Source organism: Bos indicus, chromosome 23 (genome assembly GCF_029378745.1).
Source record: "Bos indicus isolate NIAB-ARS_2022 breed Sahiwal x Tharparkar chromosome 23, NIAB-ARS_B.indTharparkar_mat_pri_1.0, whole genome shotgun sequence".
NCBI classification, from domain to species: Eukaryota; Metazoa; Chordata; class Mammalia; order Artiodactyla; family Bovidae; genus Bos; species Bos indicus.
Window position 1 is genome coordinate 10342381 of NC_091782.1, and position 24345 is coordinate 10366725.

At 40.9% G+C, this 24345-nt stretch overlaps 1 protein-coding gene across 2 annotated transcripts in view; it reads left to right on the forward strand.

Annotated features, from left to right (window-relative positions):
- Positions 1–24345, forward strand: part of BLTP3A (bridge-like lipid transfer protein family member 3A) — a 72896-nt gene that overhangs the window by 25948 nt on the left and 22603 nt on the right. Inside the window, exons 5-11 of one of the 2 annotated variants that reach the window (XM_019985632.2) lie at positions 13164–13353; positions 13803–13943; positions 14365–14535; positions 15445–15634; positions 21300–21386; positions 21915–22085; positions 22480–22619. In XM_019985632.2, the coding sequence (XP_019841191.2) occupies positions 13164–13353; positions 13803–13943; positions 14365–14535; positions 15445–15634; positions 21300–21386; positions 21915–22085; positions 22480–22619 (1090 nt within the window). The remainder of the gene's footprint in view (positions 1–13163; positions 13354–13802; positions 13944–14364; positions 14536–15444; positions 15635–21299; positions 21387–21914; positions 22086–22479; positions 22620–24345) is intronic. The other variant, XM_070777396.1, reaches the window with a different exon arrangement.

Here is a 24345-nt window from a genome sequence, read left to right on the forward strand (position 1 = left end):
TCTATTCATACTAAGTCAAACAAGTGGAATCAAAATGTCTTAAATTTTTTAGTTAGGCAAAAATTTACAAGTTTTCTAAAATATATATGTTATACGTATTATATATATAAAGGTATACAAGAACTTTTCTACTATGCTTGATAAAGGCTTGAGAAAGAATATAAAAAAAAATAAAAGGAGAGATGAAGAAACTGGAAAACAAGCTAAATGAAATGGGAGCACTGAGTATGAAGTAGAGAAGTGAAGCAAACTAGGTAAAAGTAAAAGCCCCGCATATAGTCCAGTTGTTTAAACGTGGCTGCTCATTAGAGACATATCTGGAACTCTGGTGAAAAAAAGCAACAACTGGACATTGGTATTTTTCAAAAAATTCCAAGATAATTCTGGTATGCATATGAATTTTAAAAAGTATTCCAGGATCTTCTATTAAATGATAGTTTTGGTGATATAGAATTCTATTATTTTTCTGTTGACCGATCACGATACAATGGTATTGTGAGTAATCACAGTAGTGAAAGATGTTTATCAATATTCATAATCAATAGCCAGACAAAAAATAAAAGACAATTACAATTGCAAGCCATAATGGCAACATTGTTAACCTAACAATATAAAATAACTACATACAATTTGGGGGGTCAAGCAGAGTGATGTGGTAAGTGAAAATGCATACACCCACCTGTTTTCATCTGCTCAGCTGGTCTATGTCTTTTGATTAGGGCATTTAATCCATTTACATTTAAGGTAATTATCCATATATATGATCCTTTTACCATTTCCTTAATTGTTTTGGGTTTATTTTCTCTTGTTTCCTGCCTAGAGAAGTTCCTTTAGCATTTGTTGTAAAGCTGGTTTGATGGTGCTAAATTCTCTTAACTTTTGCTTGTCTGGAAGGCTTTTGATTTCTCCATCAAATCTAAAGGGGATTCTTGCTTCATAAAGTATTCTTGGTTTAGGTTCTTCCCTTTCATCATTTTTAATGTATCATGCCATTCTCTTGCTTGTAGAGTTTCTGTTCAGAATATAGCCTGATGGGAGTTCCCTTCCTTTTCCCTTGTTGCTTTTAATATTTTTTAGGGCTTCCCTGGTGGCTCAGATGTAAAGAATCCGCCTGCAATGTGGGATACCAGGGTTCTATCCCTGGGTTGGGAAGATTCCCTTGGAGGAGGGTGTGGCAACCCACTCCAGTATTCTTGCCTGGAGAATCCCCTTGGTCAGAGGAGCCTCATGGGGTAGCAAAGAGTTGCACACGACTGAGCGACTAAGCACAGCTCTGTCTTTAATTTTTCTAAGTTTGATTATTATGTGTCTCAGTGTGTTCCTTCTTGGGTTTACCCTGCCTGAGACTGTCTGTGCTTCCTGGACTTTCTTGACTGTTTCCTTTATCATGTTAGGGAAGTTTGCAGCTATTATCTCTTCAAATATTTTCTCAGGTCCTTTCTCTTTTCTCCTTCTGGGACCCCTACAATGCAAATGTTAGTGTGTTTATTGTTGTCGCAGAGGTCTCTTAGGCTGTCTTCATTTCTTTTCATTCTTTTTTCTATATTCTGTTCTGTAGCAGTGATTTTCACCATTCTATCCCCCAGGTCATTTATCCGTTCTTGAAAGGGAAAGTTAAAATCATCCAGTCTGTGTCTAACTCTTTGCGACCCAATGGACTTTACAGTCAATAGAATTCTCCAGGCCAGAATACTGGAGTGGGTAGCCTTTCCCATCTCCAGGGGATCTTCCTAACCTAGGGATTGAACCCAGGTCTCCCGCATTGCAGGCAGATTCTTTACCAGCTGAGCCATAAGGGAAGCCCAAGAATACTGGAGTGGGTAGCCTATCCCTTCTCCAGCAGATCTTCCCGACCGAGGAATCGAACCGGGATCTCCTGCATTGAAGGCGGATTCTTTATCAGCTGAGCTATCAGGGAAGCCCTATCCATTCTTCTGTCCCAGTTATTCTGCTATGGATTCCTTCTAGTATATTATTCATCTCTGTTTGTTTGTTCTTTAGTTCTGAGTCTTTGGTAAACATTTCTTGCATCTTCTCAATCTTTGCCTCCATTCTTTTTCTGAGATCTTGAAAGATCTTCACTATCATTTTTCTGAATTCTTTTTCTGGAAGGTTGCCTATCTTCACTTCATTCAGTTGTTTTTCTTTTTTTTTTTTTTTTTGAAGTTGCTCAGTCGTGTCCGACTCTTTGTGACCCCATGGACTGTAGCCTACCAGGCTCCTCCATCCATGGGATTTTCCAGGCAAGAGTACTGGAGTGGGTTGCCATTTCCTTCTCCACATTCAGTTGTTTTTCTAGGGTTTTATCTTGTCCCTTCATTTGGGACATAACTTTCTGCTTTTTCATGGTGGTTAAGTTTCTGTAATGTGGTTTTTGTTTTAGTCTCTGTGGGACTGTGGTTCTTCTTGCTTCTATCTGGCTTCTGATGGAGGAGGCTAAGAGGCTTGTGTAAGCTTCCTCGGGGGAGGGATTGGTGGTGGAGAAACTGGGTCTTGCTATGGTGAGCAGGGCCTTGCTCAGTAAAGCTTTAATCCAATTATCTGCTGGTGGGTGGGATTATGCTCCCTCCTTAGTATTTTTTTGGCCTAAGGCGACCCAACCCTCTGGGTCTATGGTTGGGTGCTGGCAACCTCCAAGAGGGTATACCCCAAGGAGGACCTTCCAGGCTGGGTGCCCCCATGCCTGTGGTGAGCCCCTCCTGACCCACACCTCCTCCACAGGAGACCCTCCAACACTAGCTCCTTTCCTCTGAGTCTTGGTATGTGGAAAATTTTGTTTGTGCCCTCCAAGACTGGAGTCTCATGTTTCCCCCAGTCTTGTGGAAGTCTTGTAATCCAGTCCTGCTGGCCTTCAAGATCAGATTCCCTGGGGAATCTGGGAATTGGCAGTCCCTTTAGGAATTGGCTGGGAAGCCCAGCGGGTTCACAGCAGTGGGAGAGCTTCTTTGGTGTTATTGTTCTCTAGTTTGTGGGTCATCCACCCAGAGGGTATGGGATTTGATTTCATCATGATTGTGCCCCTCCTACCATCTCGCTGTGGCTTCTTGTCTTTGAATGTAGGGTATCTTTTTTGATAGTTTCCAGTGTCCTGTTGATAGTTACTCAACAGCTGGTTGTGATTTGGGTGCCCTCACAAGAGGAGAGGAGCACATATCCTTCTACTCTGCCATCTTGAACCAGAAATATTTGCATTTTTGTTCATATGCTAAATTTTGTTCTAACAACATTTTATAATAAATAATTCACTTTTTAATAGTTTCAAAAATAACAAAGACTAATATAACTACCAATAAGACTACTGAATGCAGTAGCTTTTTGTGTGTGTGAATATGTGTTTTTTATTTTTGGCCACACTGCATGGCTTACAGGATCTCAGTTCCCCAACCAAGGATTGAACTCAGGCCTTTGGCATTAAGAGTGCAGAATCCTAACCACTGGATCACCAGGGAATTCCCATGTATTTGCTTTAACCTTATGATATATTCCATTAGATATATATAGTCAAAATACTGTGTTTTAAAATTACTTGAGGGTCTTCCCTGGTGGTGCTTCCAGTGCAGGGGGCGGGGTGTGACCCCTGGTGGGGGAGCTAAGATCCCTCATGCCTCACAGCCAAAAAAACGATATAAAACAGAAGCAATATTGTAACAAATTCAATAAAGACTTAAAAAATGATCCACATTAAAAAAATCTTAAAAAAATAAATAAAATTACTTGAAATCATTCTTTGTATGGTTGGGTACCAACTTGACATACATAGGAATTCATTTTTTAGGACAGATTTTTTAGAGCAGTTTTAGGTATAAATAGTAGTACTAAGAGGAAGGAGCAGAGATTTCCCAAATACCCCCTGCTCTCAACACACGCGGAGCCTCCCCCATTATGGACCTCCGCCAACCAGAGTGGCATATTTATTATGACAGATGAACTTACACTGACACCTCATAATCACACAAAGTTCATACTTCACCTTGAGGTTCACCCTTGGTGGGACATTCTGTAGGCTTGGACACGTGTATAGTGACATGCATGCACTGTTACAGTATCGTACAGTGTATTTTCACTGCCCTAAAAATCCTCTGTGCTCCACTTAGTCATCCTTCTCCCTGCTCCAACCCCTGGCAACCACTGGTCTTTTCACTATTCCATAGTTTTTCCTTTTCCATGATGATTCCATCTCTTTAGATTGCCTTCTTTCACTTAATAATATGCATTTAAGTTTCCTCCATGTCTTTTTATGACTCTGTGGCTCATTTCTTTTTAGTGCTGAAAAATATTTCATTGTCTGGATGTACCACAGTTTATCCATTTAATAGTTACAGCATCTTGGTTGTTTGTTGCCAAATTTTGGCAATTATGAATAAAACTGCTATAAATGTCCATGTGTGGACTTTAACTTTTAAATTCCTTTGAGTGTATATAAAGGAGCATGATTGCTGGATCATATGATAAGAGTATGGTTCAGTTTTGGAAGAAACCACAGAATTGTCTTCCCAAAGTGACTTACTATTTTACATTATTACTAGCAGCGAATGAGAGTTCCTGCTGTTCCATGTCCTTGTCAGCATTTGGATTAGTAATTAATGAAAGTCGCTCAGTCGTGTCTGACTCTTTGCGACCCCATGGACGCATGGGGTAGCTTGCTAGGCTTCTCTGTCCATGGAATTCTCCGCATTTAGTGTTGTCAGCAGTTTGGGTTTTGGTCATTCTAATAGGTGTGTAGTGGAATCTCACTGTTGTTCTCATTTCCGTTTCCCTAATAACATATGATGTAGAGCTTATAAGACATATGCTTCTTTGCCATCTGTCCGTCTTTCATAAGGTATCTATGAAGGTCTTTGGCCCATGTTTTAATTGGGTTGTCTTTTTATTGTTGACTTTTAACAGTTCTTTGTGTATTTCAGATAACAGTCTTTTATCAGATGTGTCTTTTTGCAGATATATTCTAGTCTATGAGTGGTCTTATTCTCTTGACATTGTCTTTCACAGAGCAGATTTTGAAACTTTAATGAAGTCCAGTGTAGCTGTTATTTCTTTCATGAATTGTGCCTTTGGTGTTGTATCTAAAATGTAATTGCTATACCCAGTACCATCTAGGTTTTCTCTTATGCTATCTTCTAAGAGTTTTATATCAGTTTGTTTTAAATTTGTAAAATGTTTTTAATTTACTTTTTAAACTATGTAAAATTACACAGTTTCAAAGTTAAAACTATAAAAAAGGTATGTTATATGTACGTATGTTGTCCCTACTCCATTTTTTACACAAAATGTAACATACCATAAACACTTGACACATTGCCTTTTTCTTTTAAAAGTATATCCTGGAGATCACTTCATAGATGTATATAAGGAGATGCTTCTTATTCCTTTTTGTACCTGCAAAATACTCAGTATATTTTATAGAGGCATCATAGTTTATGTAGCAAGTTCTCTATTAATTAGTTCAGTTCAGTCACTCAGTCGTGTCTGACTCTTTGCGATCCCATGGACTGAAGCACGCCAGGCCTCCCTGTCCATCACCAACTCCTGGAGTTTACTCAGATTCATGTCCATTGAGTTGGTGATGCCATCCAACCATCTCATTCTCTGTCATCCTCTTCTCCTGTCTTCAGTCTTTCCCAAAATCAGGGTCTTTCCCAGTGAGTCAGTTCTTTGTATCAGGTGGCCAAAGTATTGGAGTTTTAGCTTCAACATCAGTCCTTCCAATGAACACTCAGGACTGATCTCCTTTAGGATGGACTGGTTGGATCTGCTTGCAGTCCAAGGGACTCTCAAGAGTCTTCTCCAACACCACAGTTCAAAAGCATCAATTCTTTGACACTCAGCTTTCTTTATAATCCAACTCTCACATTCATACATGACTATTGGAAAAACCATAGCCTTGACTAGACAGACCTTTGTTGGCAAAGTAATGTCTCTGCTTTTTAATATGGTGTCTAGGTTGGTCATAACTTTCCTTCCAAGGAGTAAGCATCTTTTAATTTCATGGCTGCAATCACCATCTGCAGTGATTTTGGAGCCCCCAAAACTAAAATCAGCCACTGTTTCCACTGTTTCCCCATCTATTTGCCATGTGGTGATGGACTGGATGCCATGATCTTAGTTTTCTGAATGTTGAGCTTTAAGCCAACTTTTTCACTCTCCTCTTCCACTTTCATCAAGAGGCTCTTTAGTTCTTCTTCACTTTCTGCCATAAGGGTGGTGTCATCTGCATATCTGAGGTTATTGATACTTCTCCCAGCAATCTTGATTCCAGCTTGTGCTTCATCCAGTCGAGTGTTTCTCATGATGTACTCTGCATATAAGTTAAATAAGCAGGGTGACAATATACAGCCTTGACGTTCTCCTTTTCCTATTTGGAACCAGTCTGTTGTTCCATGTCCAGTTCTAACTGTTGCTTCCTGACTTGCATACAGGTTTCTCAAGAGGCAGGTCAGGTGGTCTGGTATTCCCATCTCTTTCAGAATTTTGAACAGTTTGTGGTGATCCACACAGTCAAAGGCTTTGGCATAGTCAATAAAGCAGAAATAGATGTTTTTCTGGAACTCTCTTGCTTTTTCAATAATCCAGCGGATGTTGGCAATTTGATCTCTGGTTCCTCTGCCTTTTTTATAACCAGCTTGAACATCTGGAAGTTCACGGTTCATGTATTGCTGAAGCCTGGCTTGGAGAATTTTGAGCATTACTTTACTAGCATGTGAGATGAGTGCAATTATGCAGTAGTTTGAGCATTCTTTGGCATTGCCTTTCTTTGGGATTGGAATGAAAACTGCCCTTTTCCAGTCCTGTGGCCACTGCTGAGTTTTCCAAATTTGCTGGCATATTGAGTGCAGCACTTTCACAGTATCACCTTTTAGGATTTGAAATAGCTCAGCTGAAATTCCATCACCTCCACTAGCTTTGTTTGTAGTGATACTTCCTAAGGACCACTTGACTTCACAATCCAGGATGTCTGGCTGTAGGGGAATGATCATACCATCATGATTATCTGTGCCATTAAGATCTTTTTTATACAGTTCTTCTGTGTATTCTTGCCACCTCTTCTTAATATCTTCTGCTTCTGTTAGGTCCATACTGTTTCTGTCTTTTATTGAGCCCATCTTTGCATGAAATGTTCCTTGGTATCTCTAATTTTCTTGAAGAGATCTCTGGTATTTCCAATTCTCTTGTTTTCCTCTATTTCTTTGCATTGATCACTGAAGAAGGCTTTCTTATCTCTCCTTGCTATTCTTTGGAATTCTGCATTCAAGTGGATATATCTTTCCTTTTCTCCTTTGCTTTTTGCTTCTCTCCTTTTCACAGTTATTTGAAAGGCCTCCTGAGACAGCCATTTTGCTTTTTTGCATTTCTGTTTTTTGGGGGCTTGTCTTGATCCCTGTCTCCTGTACAGTGTCACAAACCTCCATCCATAGTTCATCAGGCACTCTATCAGATCTAGGCCCTTAAATCTATTTCTCACTTCCACTGTATAATCATAAGGGATTTGATTTAGGTCATACCTGAATGGTCTAGTGGTTTTCCCTACTTTCTTCAATTTCAGTCTGAATTTGGCAATGAGGAGTTCGTGATCTGAGCCACAGTCAGCTTCCGGTCTTGTCTTTGCTAACTGTATAGAGCTTCTCCGTCTTTGGCTGCAAAGAATATAATCAGTCTGATTTCAGTGTTGGCCATCTGGTGATGTCCATGTATAGATTCTTCTCTCATGTTGTTGGAAGAAGGAGTTTGCTATGACCAGTGCATTCTCTTGGCAAAACTCTATTAGCCTTTGCCCTGCTTCATTCTGTACTCCAAGGCCAAATTTGCGTGTTACTCCAGGTGTTTCTTGACTTCCTACTTTTGCATTCCAGTCCCCTATAATGAAAGGGACATCTTTTTTGGGTGTTAGTTCTAGAAGGTCTTGTGGGTCTTCATAGAACCATTTAACTTCAGCTTCTTCAGTGTTACTGGTTGGGGCATAGACTTGGATTACTGTGATATTGAACGGTTTGCCTTGAAAACAAACAGAGATCATTCTGTTGTTTTTGAGATTGCATCCAAGTACTGCATTTCAAACTCTTGTTGACTATAATGACTACTCCATTTCGTCTAAGGGGTTCTTGCCCAGAGTAGTAGATATAATGGTCATGTGAATTAAATTCACCCATTCCCATCCATTTTAGTTCACTGATTCCTAAAATGTCAATGTTTACTCTTGCCATCTCCTGTTTGACCACTTCCAATTTGCCTTGATTCATAGACCTAACATTCCAGGTTCCTATGCAGTATTGCTCTTTACAGCATCAGACTTTCCTTCTATCACCAGTCACGTCCACAGCTGAGTGTTGTTTTTGCTTTGGCTCTGTCTCTTCATTCTTTCTGGAGTTATTTCTCCACTGATCTCCAGTAGCATACTGGACACCCACCAACCTGGGGAGTTCATCTTTCAGCGTTCTATCTTTTTGCCTTTTCATACTGTTTTAAGCCTTAGGCAACCATAAATGTACTTTCTGTATTTATTCTGATCATTTTGTATAGATGGAATAGTACATTATGTGGTCATTTGAGATTGGTGTCTTTCTCTTAACATAATGTTTTCAAGGTTCAGCTATGTTGTAGCATATATGAGTACTTTATTCCTTTTATGGCTGAACAACATTCTATTGTATGGATATACCACATTTTACTTATCCATTCATCAGTTGGTAGACATTTGATTTGTTTCCACTCTTTTTGCTAGCATATTTTAGAATATACTCCTGGGAGAGGGACTGCTAGGTCAAAGGGAAAATGCATTTGATAGACATTGCTAAATTTCCCTTTGTAAGGATTTTATAGTTTTGTGTTACCGCCAGCAATGTTTTGAGTTCTTGTTTTCTGGAAAACTTTGTTGTTATTGTTCAGTCACTCAGTCATGTCTGACTCTTTTTGACCCCATGGACCGCAGCATGCCAGGCTTTCCTGTCCTTCACTATCTCCTGGAGTTTGCTCAAACTCATGTCCATTGAGTTGGTGATGCCATCCAACCATCTCATCCTCTGTCATCCCCTTCTCCTCCTGTCCTCAATCTTTCCCAGCATCAGGGTCTTTTCCAATGAGTTGGCTCTTCCCATCATGTGGCCAAAGTTTTGGAGCTTCAGCTTCAGCATCATTCCTTTCAGTGGATATTCAAGGTTGATTTCCTTTAGGATTGATTGGTTTGATCTCCTTGAAAGGTCCAGGAACCTTGCCAACGGACAGTAATGTCAAACTTTAGGATTTTTGCCTAATCTAAAGATGACACATGGTATTTCTCTGTGGTTTCTTGGTCAAGTATATTGAGGTACATGGACAGGGAGGCCTGGCGTGCTGCAGACCAAGAATTGGACACGACTGAGTGACTGCACTGAACTGATTGAGGTACATAAATCATAAATGTGCAGCTTAGTGATTCTTTACAGTTAACACATCAAAAGTAGACCACTTCCAGAATCCCAAAAGCCTGCTGGGCCCTTCCTAGTCATACCCACCTCAAGGATAACTTTATCCTCATTTTTAATACCATACGTTCAGTTCAGTTCAGTTGCTCAGTCGTGTCCGACTCCTTGCGACCCCATGAATTGCAGCACGCCAGGCCTCCCTGTCTATCACCAACTCCTGGAGTTCACCCAAACTCATGTGCATCGAGTCGGTGATGCCATCCAGCCATCTCATCCTCTGTCGTCCCCTTTTCCTCCTGCCCCCAATCCCTCCCAGCATCAGTCTTTTCCAATGAGTCAACTCTTTGCATGAGGTGGCCAAAGTACTGGAGTTTCAGCTTTAGCATCATTCCTTCCAAAGAACACCCAGGGCTGATCTCTTTTAGAATGGACTGGTTGGATCTCCTTGCAGTCCAAGGGACTCTCAAGAGTCTTCTCCAACACCACAGTTCAAAAGCATCAATTCTTCGGCGCTCAGCTTTCTTCACAGTCCAACTCTCACATCTGTACATGACCACTGGAAAAGCCATAGCCTTGACTAGATGGACCTTGTTGGCAAATTAATGTCTCTGCTTTTGAGTATGCTATCTAGGTTGGTCATAACTTTCCTTCTAAGGAGTAAGCATCTTTTAATTTCATGGCTGCAATCACTATCTGCAGTGATTTTGGATCCCAGAAAAATAAAGTCTGACAGTGTTTCCACTGTTTCCCCATCTGTTTCCCCTGAAGTGATGGGACCAGATGCCATGATCTTAGTTTTCTGAATGTTGAGCTTTAAGCCAACTTTTTCGCCATCCTCTTTCACTTTCTTCAAGAGGCTTTTTAGTTCCTCTTCACTTTCTGCCATAAGAGTGGTGTCATCTGCATATCTGAGGTTATTAATATTTCTCCCAGAAATCTTGATTCCAGCTTGTGCATCTTCCAGCCCGGCGTTTCTCATGATGTGAACTGCATATAAGTTAAATAAGCAGGGTGACAATATACAGCCTTGACGTTCTCCTTTTCCTATTTGGAACCAGTCTGTTGTTCCATGTCCAGTTCTAACTGTTGCTTCCTGACCTGCATACAGGTTTCTCAAGAGGCACGTCAGGTGGTCTGGTATTCCCATCTCTTTCAGAATTTTGAACAGTTTGTGGTGATCCACGCGGTCAAAGCCTTTGGCATAGTCAGTAAAGCAGAAATAGATGTTTTTCTGGAACTCTCTTGCTTTTTCAATGATCCAGTGGATGTTGGCAATTTGATCTCTGGTTCCTCTGCCTTTTCTAAAACCAGCTTGAAATCTGGAAGTTTACTCATTAGTTTCCCTATTTTTAAATTTATATAAATGTAATAATATAATACGTTGTCATTTGTATCTACATACTTTTAGCTCAGCATGATGTTTTTAAAAATCATCCATGTGGTTACCTGTAGTTATTTTTCATTAATCCTCATTACTATATGATATTCCATTACATGCCACAATTATCTATTCTGTTGTAGATGGACATTTCATTTGTTTCTACTTTCTGGCTATTTAGCATACTGTTGCTACATAGGACTGTCCTTTTTCATGAGTGTGGTAGTTAATACGTGACTTTATGCATTTGTCAAAACCTTGTATGTGTATCCTGCAAAGAATGATCTTTTCTATATGTAAGTTAAAAATTTAACTTTTAACTAAAGAAAAAAGAATAGTAATGCTATCAACATTCTTATGCATGCTTCTTAGTGAACATATGTACACATTTCTAATTTGTATGTATCTACAGTAAGTTGACTCCTTGGAAAAGACTCTGATGCTGGGAGGGATTGGGGGCAGGAGGAGAAGGGGACGACAGAAGATGAGATGGCTGGATGGCATCACTGACTCGATAGACGTGAGTCTGAGTGAACTCTGGGAGTTGGTGATGGACAGGGAGGCCTGACATGCTGCGATTCATGGGGTCGCAAAGAGTCGGACACGACTGAGCGACTGAACTGACCTGAACTGAACTGACAGTAGAGTTGCAGGGTCGTAGGCTATGCATATGTTCTGTTTTAGTTCATACTGCTGAACAGTTTTCCAAAGCACTTACACCAGTTTCGCCCCAGCAGTACATAAGCGTTCCATCTGTTAGCACTTAGTCTTGTCTCTCTTTTTATTCTAACCACCTAATAGTTGTGTCAAATTTTATTTTTAGTTTACATTTTTTGATGAGTTATTAGACTTTCAAATATCCTCTTTCATAAAGCATTGATGTTTTCTCCCATTTATTTTGGGGGTTATTTATATTTTTCTCTTTAATTTGTAGAAGTTCTTTTTATATTCTGGAAACAAGTCCTTGGTTACATACATGTATTACACATATCTTCTCTTACTGTGTAGGTGTCTTATCACTCCTAATGTTATTTTTTTATTGATCAGACATTATTCCACTGTGGTCCTATATATCTTTATTTCCCTTTATGGTTGGTGCTTTTTGTGTTTTATTTAAGGAATCTTTTCCTATCTCAAGGCGTGAAGATATTCTCCTATGTTTTCTTCTAGCTTTATTATTTGACCTTTCACATTTAGATCTACAGTCAATCTTGAAACTGGTTTTTTGTTCATTTGATGCAAGATGAAGGTCAACATTATTTTTTCTTTTTACGTTTAGCCTCAAACTGACCACGCACCGTTATTGAATTTTCCCTACTTCACTGTCATTTTTGTCCTGAATCAAATGACTCTCAGTGTAGTTTTGATACATGAGTGAGGTGGAACATCTTTTTATCTTTAATATCTATTTGCATTTATTTTTCTGTGAACTGTCCCTACTTTGTCCCATTTGTATTGGGCTATTGGTCTTTTTCTTTTCAGTTTTGTGAAACTCTTTCTATATTAGAGATATTAGCGCTTTGTGATATAAATTGCAGAGAGATATGTGTGTGTGTGTGTGTGTGTGTGTGTGTGTGTGTATTCAGTTTATAATTCCCAGACCTTTTTATCTGTTATAATGAAAACTGTGTCACTGGCATGTCAAGAATGTCTGTGTTTTCCATGTCTAGAAGGACTTTAAGGATGGCCTTCATTTCTCTACCTGCTGTTTTGGCCTCTGTGACGTACAGCTGTGCTCTCTGGGGTGGGTTTGACAGGCAGAGGTGGGTCTGTTCTTGACTTGATTTCACAGGGTTAAACCTCACGCTCATCTGGCTGTACCTCTTTCCTCTTTCACCGCTTTCACAGAGCATGTTCTGTCTTTGAAGACATTATTGAAACCGACTGTTTCCTTTCTGTAGTGATAATATCTCTCCTCACAGACAATAGTCAAATATTTATTCAGGTAGTTTGTGGACTTGGAAAATATTTTTTTCAACTTATTCTAACCAGAAGGAGATTGTTTCCAGGTCAACTCTTTCTTTTATTCCATTCTTAAAAAAGAAAAAGCTCATCAGAAAGAGTATTGCATCATCATAAAAATTTTAGAAATTTAAAAAATATAAAGCAGAAGTGGGAGGAGAGAACTTTGAAAAAACCGTCCACAGTTCTAGCATCTAAAGACAGGCATTATTAAAAGTCTTAAGTCTTCCATTATAAAGAGTATGTAGAGGGAATTCTCTGTTGTCCAGTGGTTAGGACTCAGCATTTTAACTGCCTGGGCCTGGGTTCAAACCCCCTGTTAGGAAACTAGGATCCTGCAAGGCATGGGACAACCAGAAAAGGAAAAAGGTGTGCTAATGCCAAAGTCTCACATGGTCCTGAATATTGATCTGCCTTGTTTGTCCTAGTGAGTATGGCTTTGCTGAGAAGGTGGTGGAGGGGATGTTCATCATGGTCAACTCCATCACCATCAAGATTCACTCCAAGGCCTTCCACGCTTCTTTTGAATTGTGGCAGCTCCAGGGCTATAGTGTCAACCCCAATTGGCAGCAGAGTGACCTCCGCTTCACCCGCATCACTGACCCACACCGAGGAGAGGTGACAGCCCTGCCATTGCAAGGGGGGGAGGATGGGAGGGTTCAAAGGATTCATTAAAAAAAATTTTTTATTTTAATTGGGGAATAATTGTTCTACAGTATTGTGTTGGTTTCTGCCATGCATCAATGTGAATCAGCCTTAGGTATACACATGTCCCCTCCTTTAACCTCCCTCCCACCTTCCACTCCATCCCAGCCTTCTAGCTCCCTGTGTCATATAGCAAATTCCCAATGACTGTACTCCTGTCTTGGGTCAAAGGCTTCCCCATTCTTGGGAGCCCAAGAAGCCCTTTTCCTCATCTAAGAATTTGTGATGCACTGCCTTCTGTGAGCAGGGTCCCAGCTAAGAATGGTGGGGTCTCTGCCTCGATAGTCTTGTCCCCTTGGACTTCCTGCCTCTTGATTAATTTCATCCACAACGTTAAGGGATTTTACTTTTTTTCCTTCTAGGTTTTAACATTTAAGGAAATAACTTGGCAAACACTTCGAATTGAGGCAGATGCTACAGACAATGGTGACCAGGACCCAGTCAGCACTCCGTTGAGGCTGATTACCAACCAAGGCAGGATCCAGATAGCCCTCAAGAGAAGAGTGAGTGTGTTCTCTGTCCTCACGAAAACGTCCATCTTTTGTTCTCCCAGACAGTGCTGGAGTTGGTGTTTCCTCCTCTTCGTGTGTTATTGGCCCCTGAAATGACATTTGAAAGGGGAGGACCTGCAGTTCAGTGTTGCACAAAATCTACTATTGAGGGAACATGTCTATTTCCATCATTTTAATTTTGGAAATAGCAATTTTTACCTGTATATGGGGACATAGGCAGTTGATTATTACTGCTTTTTGTTAATCACAGAAAACTTTTGTAGTCTGGTAAGAAATTAACTCTCCAAAGTACTTGATATTTTCTTGTATTGAGGATTGAAAAGCCATCTCTGAAATTTGTTGGGCAGTACTCACTTTAAGGAGTTGGGATGGTACCAGATGTGGAAGCCTGTGTTCTCTGTGACCCCTCCAGACCAAAGATTGCAATGTGATAGCCTCCAAGCTGATGTTCCTGTTGGATGACCTGCTCTGGGTGCTAACGGACTCGCAGCTCAAGGCTATGATGAAATATGCAGAGTCACTGAGTGAGGCCATGGAGAAGGCTGCCCAGCAGAGAAAGACCCTGGCCCCTGAACCTATACAGGTTAGAGGTGAAACAGAGACCCTTGGTGGTGGTGGGGAGATGGCAGGCCAGACCTAATTCACACCAGCATAGGTGGAGCCTGGATTTTGTTCCGCTTATTTGGGAGAATGTGTCATTCACTTCTATGTGTGCATAGGCTCTGCCTGTGCCTTTATCCAGTATTCTCTTCATTTGGTGCCTCTAGTGTGTTAGGTGTACAGTGCTGGCCACTGGAAAGCCTCTTGTTCCTGACCCTGGAGCTCTTGCTGTCTTAAAATATGGACCATAAACAAGTAGTTACAATATGATGTGACAAGTGCTATAATAGAGGTAAATAGTGTGCCAAACACAAAGCAGAGGGATCCTGGGCTGAGAGAGGGTACTTAGGGAAGACTTCTTGGAGGAGGTGTTTTAGCATCAGTCAGGTAAGTTCTGGGTGGGAGGGAAGCTTAGAAAGCAGTTCAAATGTCAAAACAGGACTCTGACAGTTACTAGATTAATTAATTATTGGCTTCTTTGGATTCTTTGGGTTGTTTAGACGGGACAGACCTATGTGAGCTACCAGGCGTACCGTTATGAGGGGCATCACTGTACCTTAGGAAAGACTTAATGGGCTAGAAGTAAAAAGATGTGTGTTTATTTATATGAATGTAATACCATATATAATTGTTATCATTATCACAGAAAAGCAAATGAAGTGCCACCATATAAAGAAACAAGTGTAAAATTCTTCAAGGCTATAAAAGTGAAAACTTAGGAGATATTACTATTCAGTGTATAATAAAGTATATGTGATTAAAAAGAATGATTATGAGAGGGAAGGGACATCTTATCAAATTGTGATTTTCTTCAGGCTGAACTAAAGCTTAAAGAAGGCCAGCAAGGACGCTGTCCGGGTCTGGACGTCTTGCTTTTCTCTGTCACACATAGATCACCCCACCTGCCCCCAGCGCCCAACAGTCCTGGGCCCAGGCGTTTGGTGGCAGCCAGGGCAGCAGCAGCAGCAGCCGCCTCGGCCAGTACTTTGAGAAATTTGACGTGAAAGAGTCCTCCTACCATCTGCTCATCTCGCGCCTGGACCTGCACGTCGTGTGTGATGACAGCCAGTCCCGAGAGCCAGGTATCCTGCGAGGCCGACCTGGGTGGGCGGCCCATCACTGCCTGCAGCTCTGGGGGATGGAAGGCTCTTTCCAGACTCTGTTAGGGTATTTTGTTGGCTTCCCATATCACAGCCCTCCTCAGGTCTCAGCGCTCCTGGGGCAGCTCTCTGTTACTGCTTGTCAGCCTTTAGGGTCCAACAGAACCGCCTGAGAGGCAGTAAAATACAGGGGCTGGGCCTCTTCCCAGACCTCACCAAATCGGAATCCTCTGGGATAGAGCCCAAGCAGTGTATCCTTTTTTTTCCCTCCCTAGTGGGCATTGCTGACCACTGTTATAAGCTTTCCAGAGGGTAAATTCAACTATTGGAAACCTCAGAATTTTCAGATCTTTGAGTCAGTTTATATATAAATGTGTTCTTCCCAAGCAGAGAGGTTACAGTGTGTTCTTGTCATACTTTTTCATCCATTAGAGCAATTGTTATTAAACACACATACACGTTTATTCAGAATGAAAAGTAATTGACTCATTGCTTTCCTTTATAAGTCTTAGGAAAATCCCTTCACTTCTCTGAGTTTCTTCATTTGTGAACTTGAATTAAATCATTTCTTACTCACAGGTTGTATCAGGCTCAAATGAGTTAATATACTGAACTTGGAGGGCCTTAATCATAGGCCAGTGTTTGGATTATTAGTTCTCTGCTGCTGGTTCCGTCAGTTCTCCTTGCTCCCCCTTGGCTCCCCTTTGCTGCCAGCTCTGGGTTTAGATGCTGTCATGTGGTAGCTGGTTCTCTGGCTGCCTTATCGTCTCTGGAGGTTGTGTTTGCCTCTTCATGAGACTTAGACTCACCTTCCTTGGAGGAACCTACCTTTTATTCCTGGGTCACCAAGCTGCATTGCCGCTTGCTCTGCTCTGCCTTGGTGTTGAAAGGACTTAGCCTCTCTGCACTCCCACGATGAAAGAGCTGAAGGAGCAGTGACAGGGTAAAGATGGCTTCTGCCACTCACTGGTTTGCTACCCACTCATTTTGAAGGTTCTTTGCTAAACCAATTATTATTTTGTTTGGTTATTTCTTCCAAGTGTTACTATGAAGACTTTGGAGTTTTGTTTTGTTATGATTCCTTTCAGAAATCTTTATTAAAAATACATTTGGAGAGTTTCATCCTCTTGCTAGATGAGGGTGTAGAGCCCTGTCTTCTTCCTGTAGCAGGGTTCTGTAATCCACACTAAGATGTGAATGGCTAGCCCTCCCTGAAGCCCCCATTTATTTATGAAGCTGAATTAATCTACTCGGTGGATTTTAGGGACATTTTCCATGAGACAGAGGGAGAACGCCCAGCCAACCATACCCAGGCGTGGCATATGACTGTGTGAAAGGCCAAGGAACATGAGGAGTTCTTGTGACTTTGATTCTTCCCCTTGGATTTGGGAAGAAAGGAGAAGGAAGAACCGTGTTATAGGAAGGGCTCTAAGGTTGTCTGGAGTTGTCCTGGTCAGTATGGCAGCCACTAGCCACTAATGGGCACTTGAAATATGGGCTGATCCAAATTGAGTGAAGTTTTGTTTTGCCATGCCATACAGCGTGTGGCATCTTAGTTCTCCAACCAGGGATCAAACCCATGCCCCCTGCGTTGGAAACATGGAGTCTTAACCACTGGACCACCAGGCAAGTCCTGCTGATCCAAACCCCACAAGTGTAACATACATGTGGGATTTCAAAGATATAGTACAAAAAAAGACGCAGAATACCTTGGTAATTATTTTCATATTGATTGCATGTTAAGTAATAATATTTGGAGTATGTTGGTTTAAAGTGTAATAATAAAATTATTTTTACTTTTTGAAAGAAAACCTTTTTAATGTAGCTACTAGAAAATTTTTAATTATGTGGCTTATGTTACATTTCTATTGGATAACATTGCTGTAAGAGCTCCAGGAGTTGGTGATGGACAGGGAGGCCTGGAGTGCTGTGATTCATGGGGTCGCAAAGAGTCGGACATGACTGAGCGACTGAACTAAACTGAATTGAGAACTCTCTGTCCAATATGGTAGCAAATAGAGAGAGACGTGTGGCTATTTAAATTAAAATCAAAATTAAATAAAGTTAAAAATTCAGTTCCTCATTTGCGGCAGTCACATTACAAGTAATCTGTGGACCCTAGGTGGCGTGACAAAGAGTCGGACACGACTGAGCGCCTGAACTGACTGATGAACCCTAGAAGATGTCCATCATCACAGAAAGTTCTTTTGGACAGTGCTGCTCTAGGGATCGGCTATATCTGTCAGCTTTTTCTTTAAGGACACTATAGCCTGGATGTTGGGGCCTCTGACTAACACACTTATCTATCCCTTGGTACTGGAGGTGATGTTGTTGGAAACTTTGTAGGTCATTGAGGACAGGGTGGCTTGGGGTGGGGCAGCACTGTCTCTTAAAATCAAACTGGAGCAGCTTCCAGGAGGAGGTGAGTTGTTGATGAGGAAAAGAGTGTCATTTGCCTCTTTAATTATTTCCCTCAGGTTAGGGGCTGTGAGCCAAAGCTTTCTTTATCTCTCTTCAGGGTAGGCTATCCTCTTCCCACCATCTCACTAGAGAATTTTAGTCATTTATATACACTATTTACTATTTGTCACCTATGATTATGTGTTTATAATTATATATGTTGATAGTTGGTAATTTGATTTCAATTCTTTGATTCTAGATCATATTTTAATATGTTCAGTCTGTGTAGTCGATTGTTCTTTTAGTTCCAAATAAATCCAATAGGAGCATGGCTGTGCAATGCTCTCCCTCCAGCAGCCGAGGTCATACATTTTCAACTGGGATGCTGTCACCCTCAGCAGTAAAAATCCACTCTTTTCTTTTAAACAGATATTTATTTATTGATGGGCTTCCCCAGTGGCTCAATGGCAAAAAATCTGCGTGCAGTGCAGGAGATGCAGGAGACACACATGGGAAGATACCTTGGGGAAGGAAGTGGCAACTCACTGCAATATTCTTGCTGGGAACATTCAATGGACAGAAGGGCCTGCAGTACTATAGTCCATAGGGTTGCAAAGAGTCAAAAATGACTGAGCATGCACATAATATTTATGGATGTAGAATTCACATAGCATACCATTCACCCATTTAGAATATACAACTCAGTGTTTTAAAGTGTAGTCATAGGGTTGTGTGATCATCACTGCAATCTAATTTGAGAACATTTTTGTCATCCCTAAGAGAAACTCTGTACCCACTAGCTGCCATCCCCATTTTGCAGCTCTGAACAACCACTGAGCTTTCTGTCTTGATGCATGCCTGTTCTGGACATTGAAAATTGGTTTTTTGGTGAGGATCAGGGATGAAAAAAATCTTAGCTATAACAGTGCTTAACTCTATTTCACAAAATTTTATTCCTTAGTATTTAATTTCTCTTATTGAGTTTTCTTGGGTATCATATGAGCAACGTTGATATTGAGTTCATGGAAGATTAGGGCTATAAACTATGGCAAATAGGTGGCTGTGATTAGCGGACTTTGAGTCTTGAAAGTCCTTGATCTCAAAGTCAGATGGTGAGAGGTGGCTTGTATATATTTCTTGGCTGCCACTGGTTGCCTCATCAGTGTTGTTTATATTTAATCCTTAGGGTATTTTTTTTTTTTTTTGGCCATGCCATGTGGTATGCAAGATCTTAGTTCCCTGTCTAGGAATTGAACATGTACCCCCTGCAATGGAAATGCAGAGTCTTAACCATTGGACTGCCAGGGAATTCCCATTAATGCTTAGTACTTTTGTAATTTGAACTTTGAGAATTAAATAAAAATAGTTTATATTTTATTATTTAATTCCACAAATTGTTCAACAAGTCAGTAATTTAATTGTGTTGAGAAAATATTGACACCATCTGAATGAATATCTAGCACCTAGTTAAGCGAAGAGTCGGACACAACTTAGTGACTCAATAACAACAAAGTTAAGCCAAAAGTTATTTTCTCATATTAAGTGAAAGTTAAAGGTTAATGAAAAATAATTGTAAGAAATTAATTAAAAATTTTTGTTTATTTCAAAGATAATTTTGAATAACTAATAATCTGATTATATCACTTATGTATTTATATAAATTGCTAAAATGCATACATGGTTCTACACATTATAATTTATATCAGAAATAAATTACCTTAAAAGTTACTCAGTAAATACAAAATTAAATTCAATATTAATAGCTTTAAATCTTTAATTTTACTTAAAAAAATTATTTATTTATTTATTTGTCCACATGGCATGTAGGATCTTCCCCAACCAGGGACTGAGCCCATGCCCCCTGCACTGGTAGTGTGGAGCCTTAACCACTGGACCACCAGGGAAGTCCCAAATCTTTTAACTTAAAAAAATTATTCAGTCTTTCTTAACCTTGCATTGAATAAAAGGAATAAGCTTTAGTACGTATGATATACAGTGTATCTGTAGTATTAAATTTCATAGGGAAGGGGCAGTGAGGTAAAAAACATCTAAACAGGCTCCTGCTGCTGCTAAGTCACTTCAGTTGTGTCCGACTCTGTGTGACCCCAGAGACGGCAGCCCACCAGGCTCCCCCATCCCTGGGATTCTCCAGGCAAGAACACTGGAGTGGCTTGCCATTTCCTTCTCCAATGCATGAAAGTGAAAAGTGAAAATGAAGTCGCTCAGTCGTGTCCGACTGTTAGCGACCCCACGGACTACAGCCTACCAGGCTCCTCCGCAACAGGCTCCTAAGAGGTACTAATTATGACAAAAAGGTTGAGCAGCAGTAACATTGGTGTAGGTTTACCTCTTGGTAGGATGGTGAATAGTCCAGAACTTGGGGTGGTAGTACCTAGATTGGATGGAAATGACTCCCTGATTGTAGGTGCACCAGCTGACAGCTAGATGGTCCCACAGTATTTCCCTTTCCTGGAAATAGGGAGGAAGGGATAGGATGGAAGTGCAGAACAGGACAAGTGTTCTTCATCACACATATGGAGAAGAAATAGTCCCTGTTCTTACTGTGCTTAGAGTCCAGTTGGAGAGATAAGATAGAAACATGGAAAGTTCATTCATTTAGTCAGAATTGAATTCAGGATCTACAATAGAATATTTGACCAATTGCAGACAAACTTCAATTTGTGTACACTCTTCTGTCTGTTTATAATGTCCTTGTTAGTGCAGTGGTTTTGTGTTCCATCATTCTTTGTATGTGCAGTGTGTAATAATGACTGTCCGATATCACAGTTTTAGCTAAGATATGGAAGGAAATAACATTGGTCCCTGTTTGTTGGAGAGTTTGGCTTATGCCTCTCCAGGAGTTGTATTGAGAGGCAGCGGTACTGGTATTGCCGGGTTTGGGGGAACCAGTCAGTCAACGTTGTCAGGTGTGCCTGTGGGAGACCTAAGATTGGAATTCTGGAATCCTGAGCTTTGCTGCTGCTTTTGCCTCTCTGGATATCGGGCAGCCATTTACAGAGACAATGGAATATGCTTTTCTAAAACAAACAAATTTTAGAGTATATACTTTGCAGTTCAAAAGAGGATAGCTCAGCCTTGCAAATCACCTACCATCATAGCCTGTTGGCTGCACTTATGAATCAGCCAGGCCTGGGAGCTGACCCTCAGGAGGACTTTTCAGTGCTTCAAGTGGTGTTTAGGCCTCTTTGTTTCTTATGCTACTTTTCACCATTATTTGTCTTTGTAGGTGTCTCTGCAAACAGACTCATGGGTGGTGCAATGCAGCTAACCTTTCGCAAGATGGCATTCGACTATTACCCCTTCCACTGGGCAGGTAGGAGAAGGCTGAATGCATGCAGTTTTAGTGTGGCTGAGGTGTTGAAGACTGATGCCTGAGTTCACCCCTGATTGTCCAGCAGAAGCTTGCCTGGGATTGCAGCACAGGCTCAGAGAGGTGTTGGCTGTAGTCTTTTTTCAAGAGGACATCTCTGGAAACTTGTGGGGTCTGCTGTTGATGACTCTTTATCATTGATGAGAAGTAGGAGGGGAAGCAGTGCCTGAGATGTGGCATTTGATTCTGTGCTCTGCCCCTCACTTCCACTAATTTTAGAGCCTTTCCAGTGGTCCACGGTCAAAGATGCAGCAGTCAGCAGCTGGCCTTTAGGGAGGCTTAGGAAAAATCACATACAGAATCCAGAAGAACTTGAGTGCTCTCACTGGATAATTTTTTCTTATCTTAGAGAATTTTGGATTGGTGGTAAGGGATCAGATTCTGAACTGTGGAAAGCTATACCAATGGAAAAGAATAATTAAGACATTGGATCATGATCTTAGGCTGAAATCTTTTTGCCTTGTTGCACAGGTGATAGCTGCAAACACTGGGTGCGTCACTGTGAGGCCATGGAGACCCGAGGCCAGTGGGCCCAGAGGCTGGTGACAGAATTTCAGAGTAAGATGGAGAAGTGGCACCAGGAGACAGATCTGAAACCACCCTGGCACCTGGGGGCAGACTCTTCCTTCCGGAGGAAAGCAGGTGGGTTATGAGGAGCTGGAGGAATCCCGTAACTCTGTCACTTGACATTTGCCTTTTGAGTATACAGTGGCAATAAAGCACTGGCCTGGCTAATTATGCTAACTTTATTGCACCAAGAGACATTCATGACTTTTTTTCTTTATGGGTCCTGTTTGTCTCCAGGCAGAGCTGCAATGTGGAAGAGCGGCTGTTAACATATCTATTCCGTGTTCATCTCTGTTGCCTTGGTCTGAAGGAGAAGATGATTTTTGAGTTCCCTCCAGAAGCTTGCCAGTGTTGACAAGCTCTTTTCTACATGTACCATTAATGATCTTAAGAGTTTTTACTTTCTGAGTTCTGTTAATGAGAACTGAGTGTATCTGAATCTCTTTCCCACCTTCTTATTTTTACTTAGATTCTTTCTCCAGTCCTCGAAAGAGCCCCCTAGAAAGAAGCCCTTCTCAGGGCCGGCAGACAGTCTTTCGGCCTCCAGCATGGAACCGCCTGCGCTCTAGCTGTTTGGTCATAAGGGTGGATGACTTGGACATCCACCAGGTAAGGAGCCCATGATATGGGGAAACAGGGCTGCAAAGGCGGGGAAGCAGTTCATTCATTCATGTCTCTGCTTTTTAATATGCTGTGTAGGTTTGTCATAGCTTTTCTTCCAAGGAGCAAGCATCTTTTAATTTCATGGCTGCAGTCACCATCTGCAGTGACTTTGGAGCCCAAGAAAACAGTCTGTCACTGTTTCCATTTTTTCCCCATCTCTTTGTCATGAAGTGAGAAGTGATGGGACCAGATGCCATGATCTTTTTTTTTTTTTTTTTTGATTTTTCTTTTTGTTTTTTAATTTTTTTTTTCTTTTTGTTTTTTTTTCATTTTTTTTCTTTTTGTTTTGATCTTAGTTTTTCAAATGTTGAGTTTTAAGCCAGCTTTTTCACTCTCTTCTTTCACTTTCATCAAGAGGCTCTTTAGTTTCTCTTTGCTTTCTGCCTTAAGGCTGGTATCATCTGTGTATCTGAGGTATTGATATTTCTCATGGCAATCTTGATTCCAGCTTGTGCTTCATCTAGTCCAGTATTTTGCATGATGTACTCTACATATAAGTTAAATAAGCCAAGTGACAATATACAGCCTTGACGTACTCCTTTCCCAATTAGGAACCAGTTCATTGTTCATATCTGCTTTTAACTATTGCTTCTTGACCCGCATACAGATTTCTCAGGAGGCAGGTAAGGTGGTCTGGTATTCCCATCTCTTTCAGAATTTTCCACAGTTTGTTGTGATCCACACAGTCAAAAGCTTTAGCACAGTCAATAAAGCAGAGGTAGATGTTTTTCTGGAATTCTCTTGCTTTTTCTATGATCCAACGGATGTTAGCAATTTGATCTCTGGTTCCTCTGCATTATCTAAATCCAGCTTGAACGTCTGAAAGTTCTCGGTTCACATACTGTTGAAGCCTAGCTTGGAGAATTTTGAGCATTACTTTGCTAGCATGTGAGATGAGTACAATTGTGTGGTAGTTTGAACACTCTTTGGCATTGCCTTTCTTTGGGATTGGAATGAAAACTGACTTTTTCCAGTCCTGTAGCCACTGCTGAGTTTTCCAAATTTGCTGGCATATTGAGTGGAGCACTTTCACAGTATCATCTTTTTAGGATTTGAAATAGATCAGTTGGAATTCTATCACCTCCACTAGCTTTGTTCATCGTGATGCTTCCTAAGGCCCACTTGACTTCAAATTCCAGGATGTCTGGCTCTACGTGAGTGATCACACCATCATGGTTATCTGGGTCATTGAGATATTTTTTTGTATAGTTTTTCTGTGTATTCTTGCCACCTCTTCTTAATATCTTCTGCTTCTGTTAGGTCCATACCATTTCTGTCCTTTATTGAGCCCATCTTTGCAGGAAATGTTCCCTTGGTATCTCTGATTTTCTTGAAGAGATCTGTAGTCTTTCCCATTCTATTGTTTTGCTCTATTTCTTTGCAGTGATCACTGAGGAAGGTTTTCTTATCTCTCCTTGCTATTCTTTGGAACTCTGCATTCAGATGGATGTATCTTTCCTTTTCTTCTTTGCCTTTCACTTCTCTTCTTTTCTCAGCTATTTGTAAGGCCTCCTCAGACAACTGTTTTGCCTTTTTGAATTTCTTCTTCTTGGGGATGGTTTTGATCACTGCCTCCTGTACAGTTTTATGAACCTCCGTCCATAGTTCTTCAGGCATTCTATCTATCAGATCTAATCCCTTGAATCTATTTGTCACTTCCTCTGTATAATTG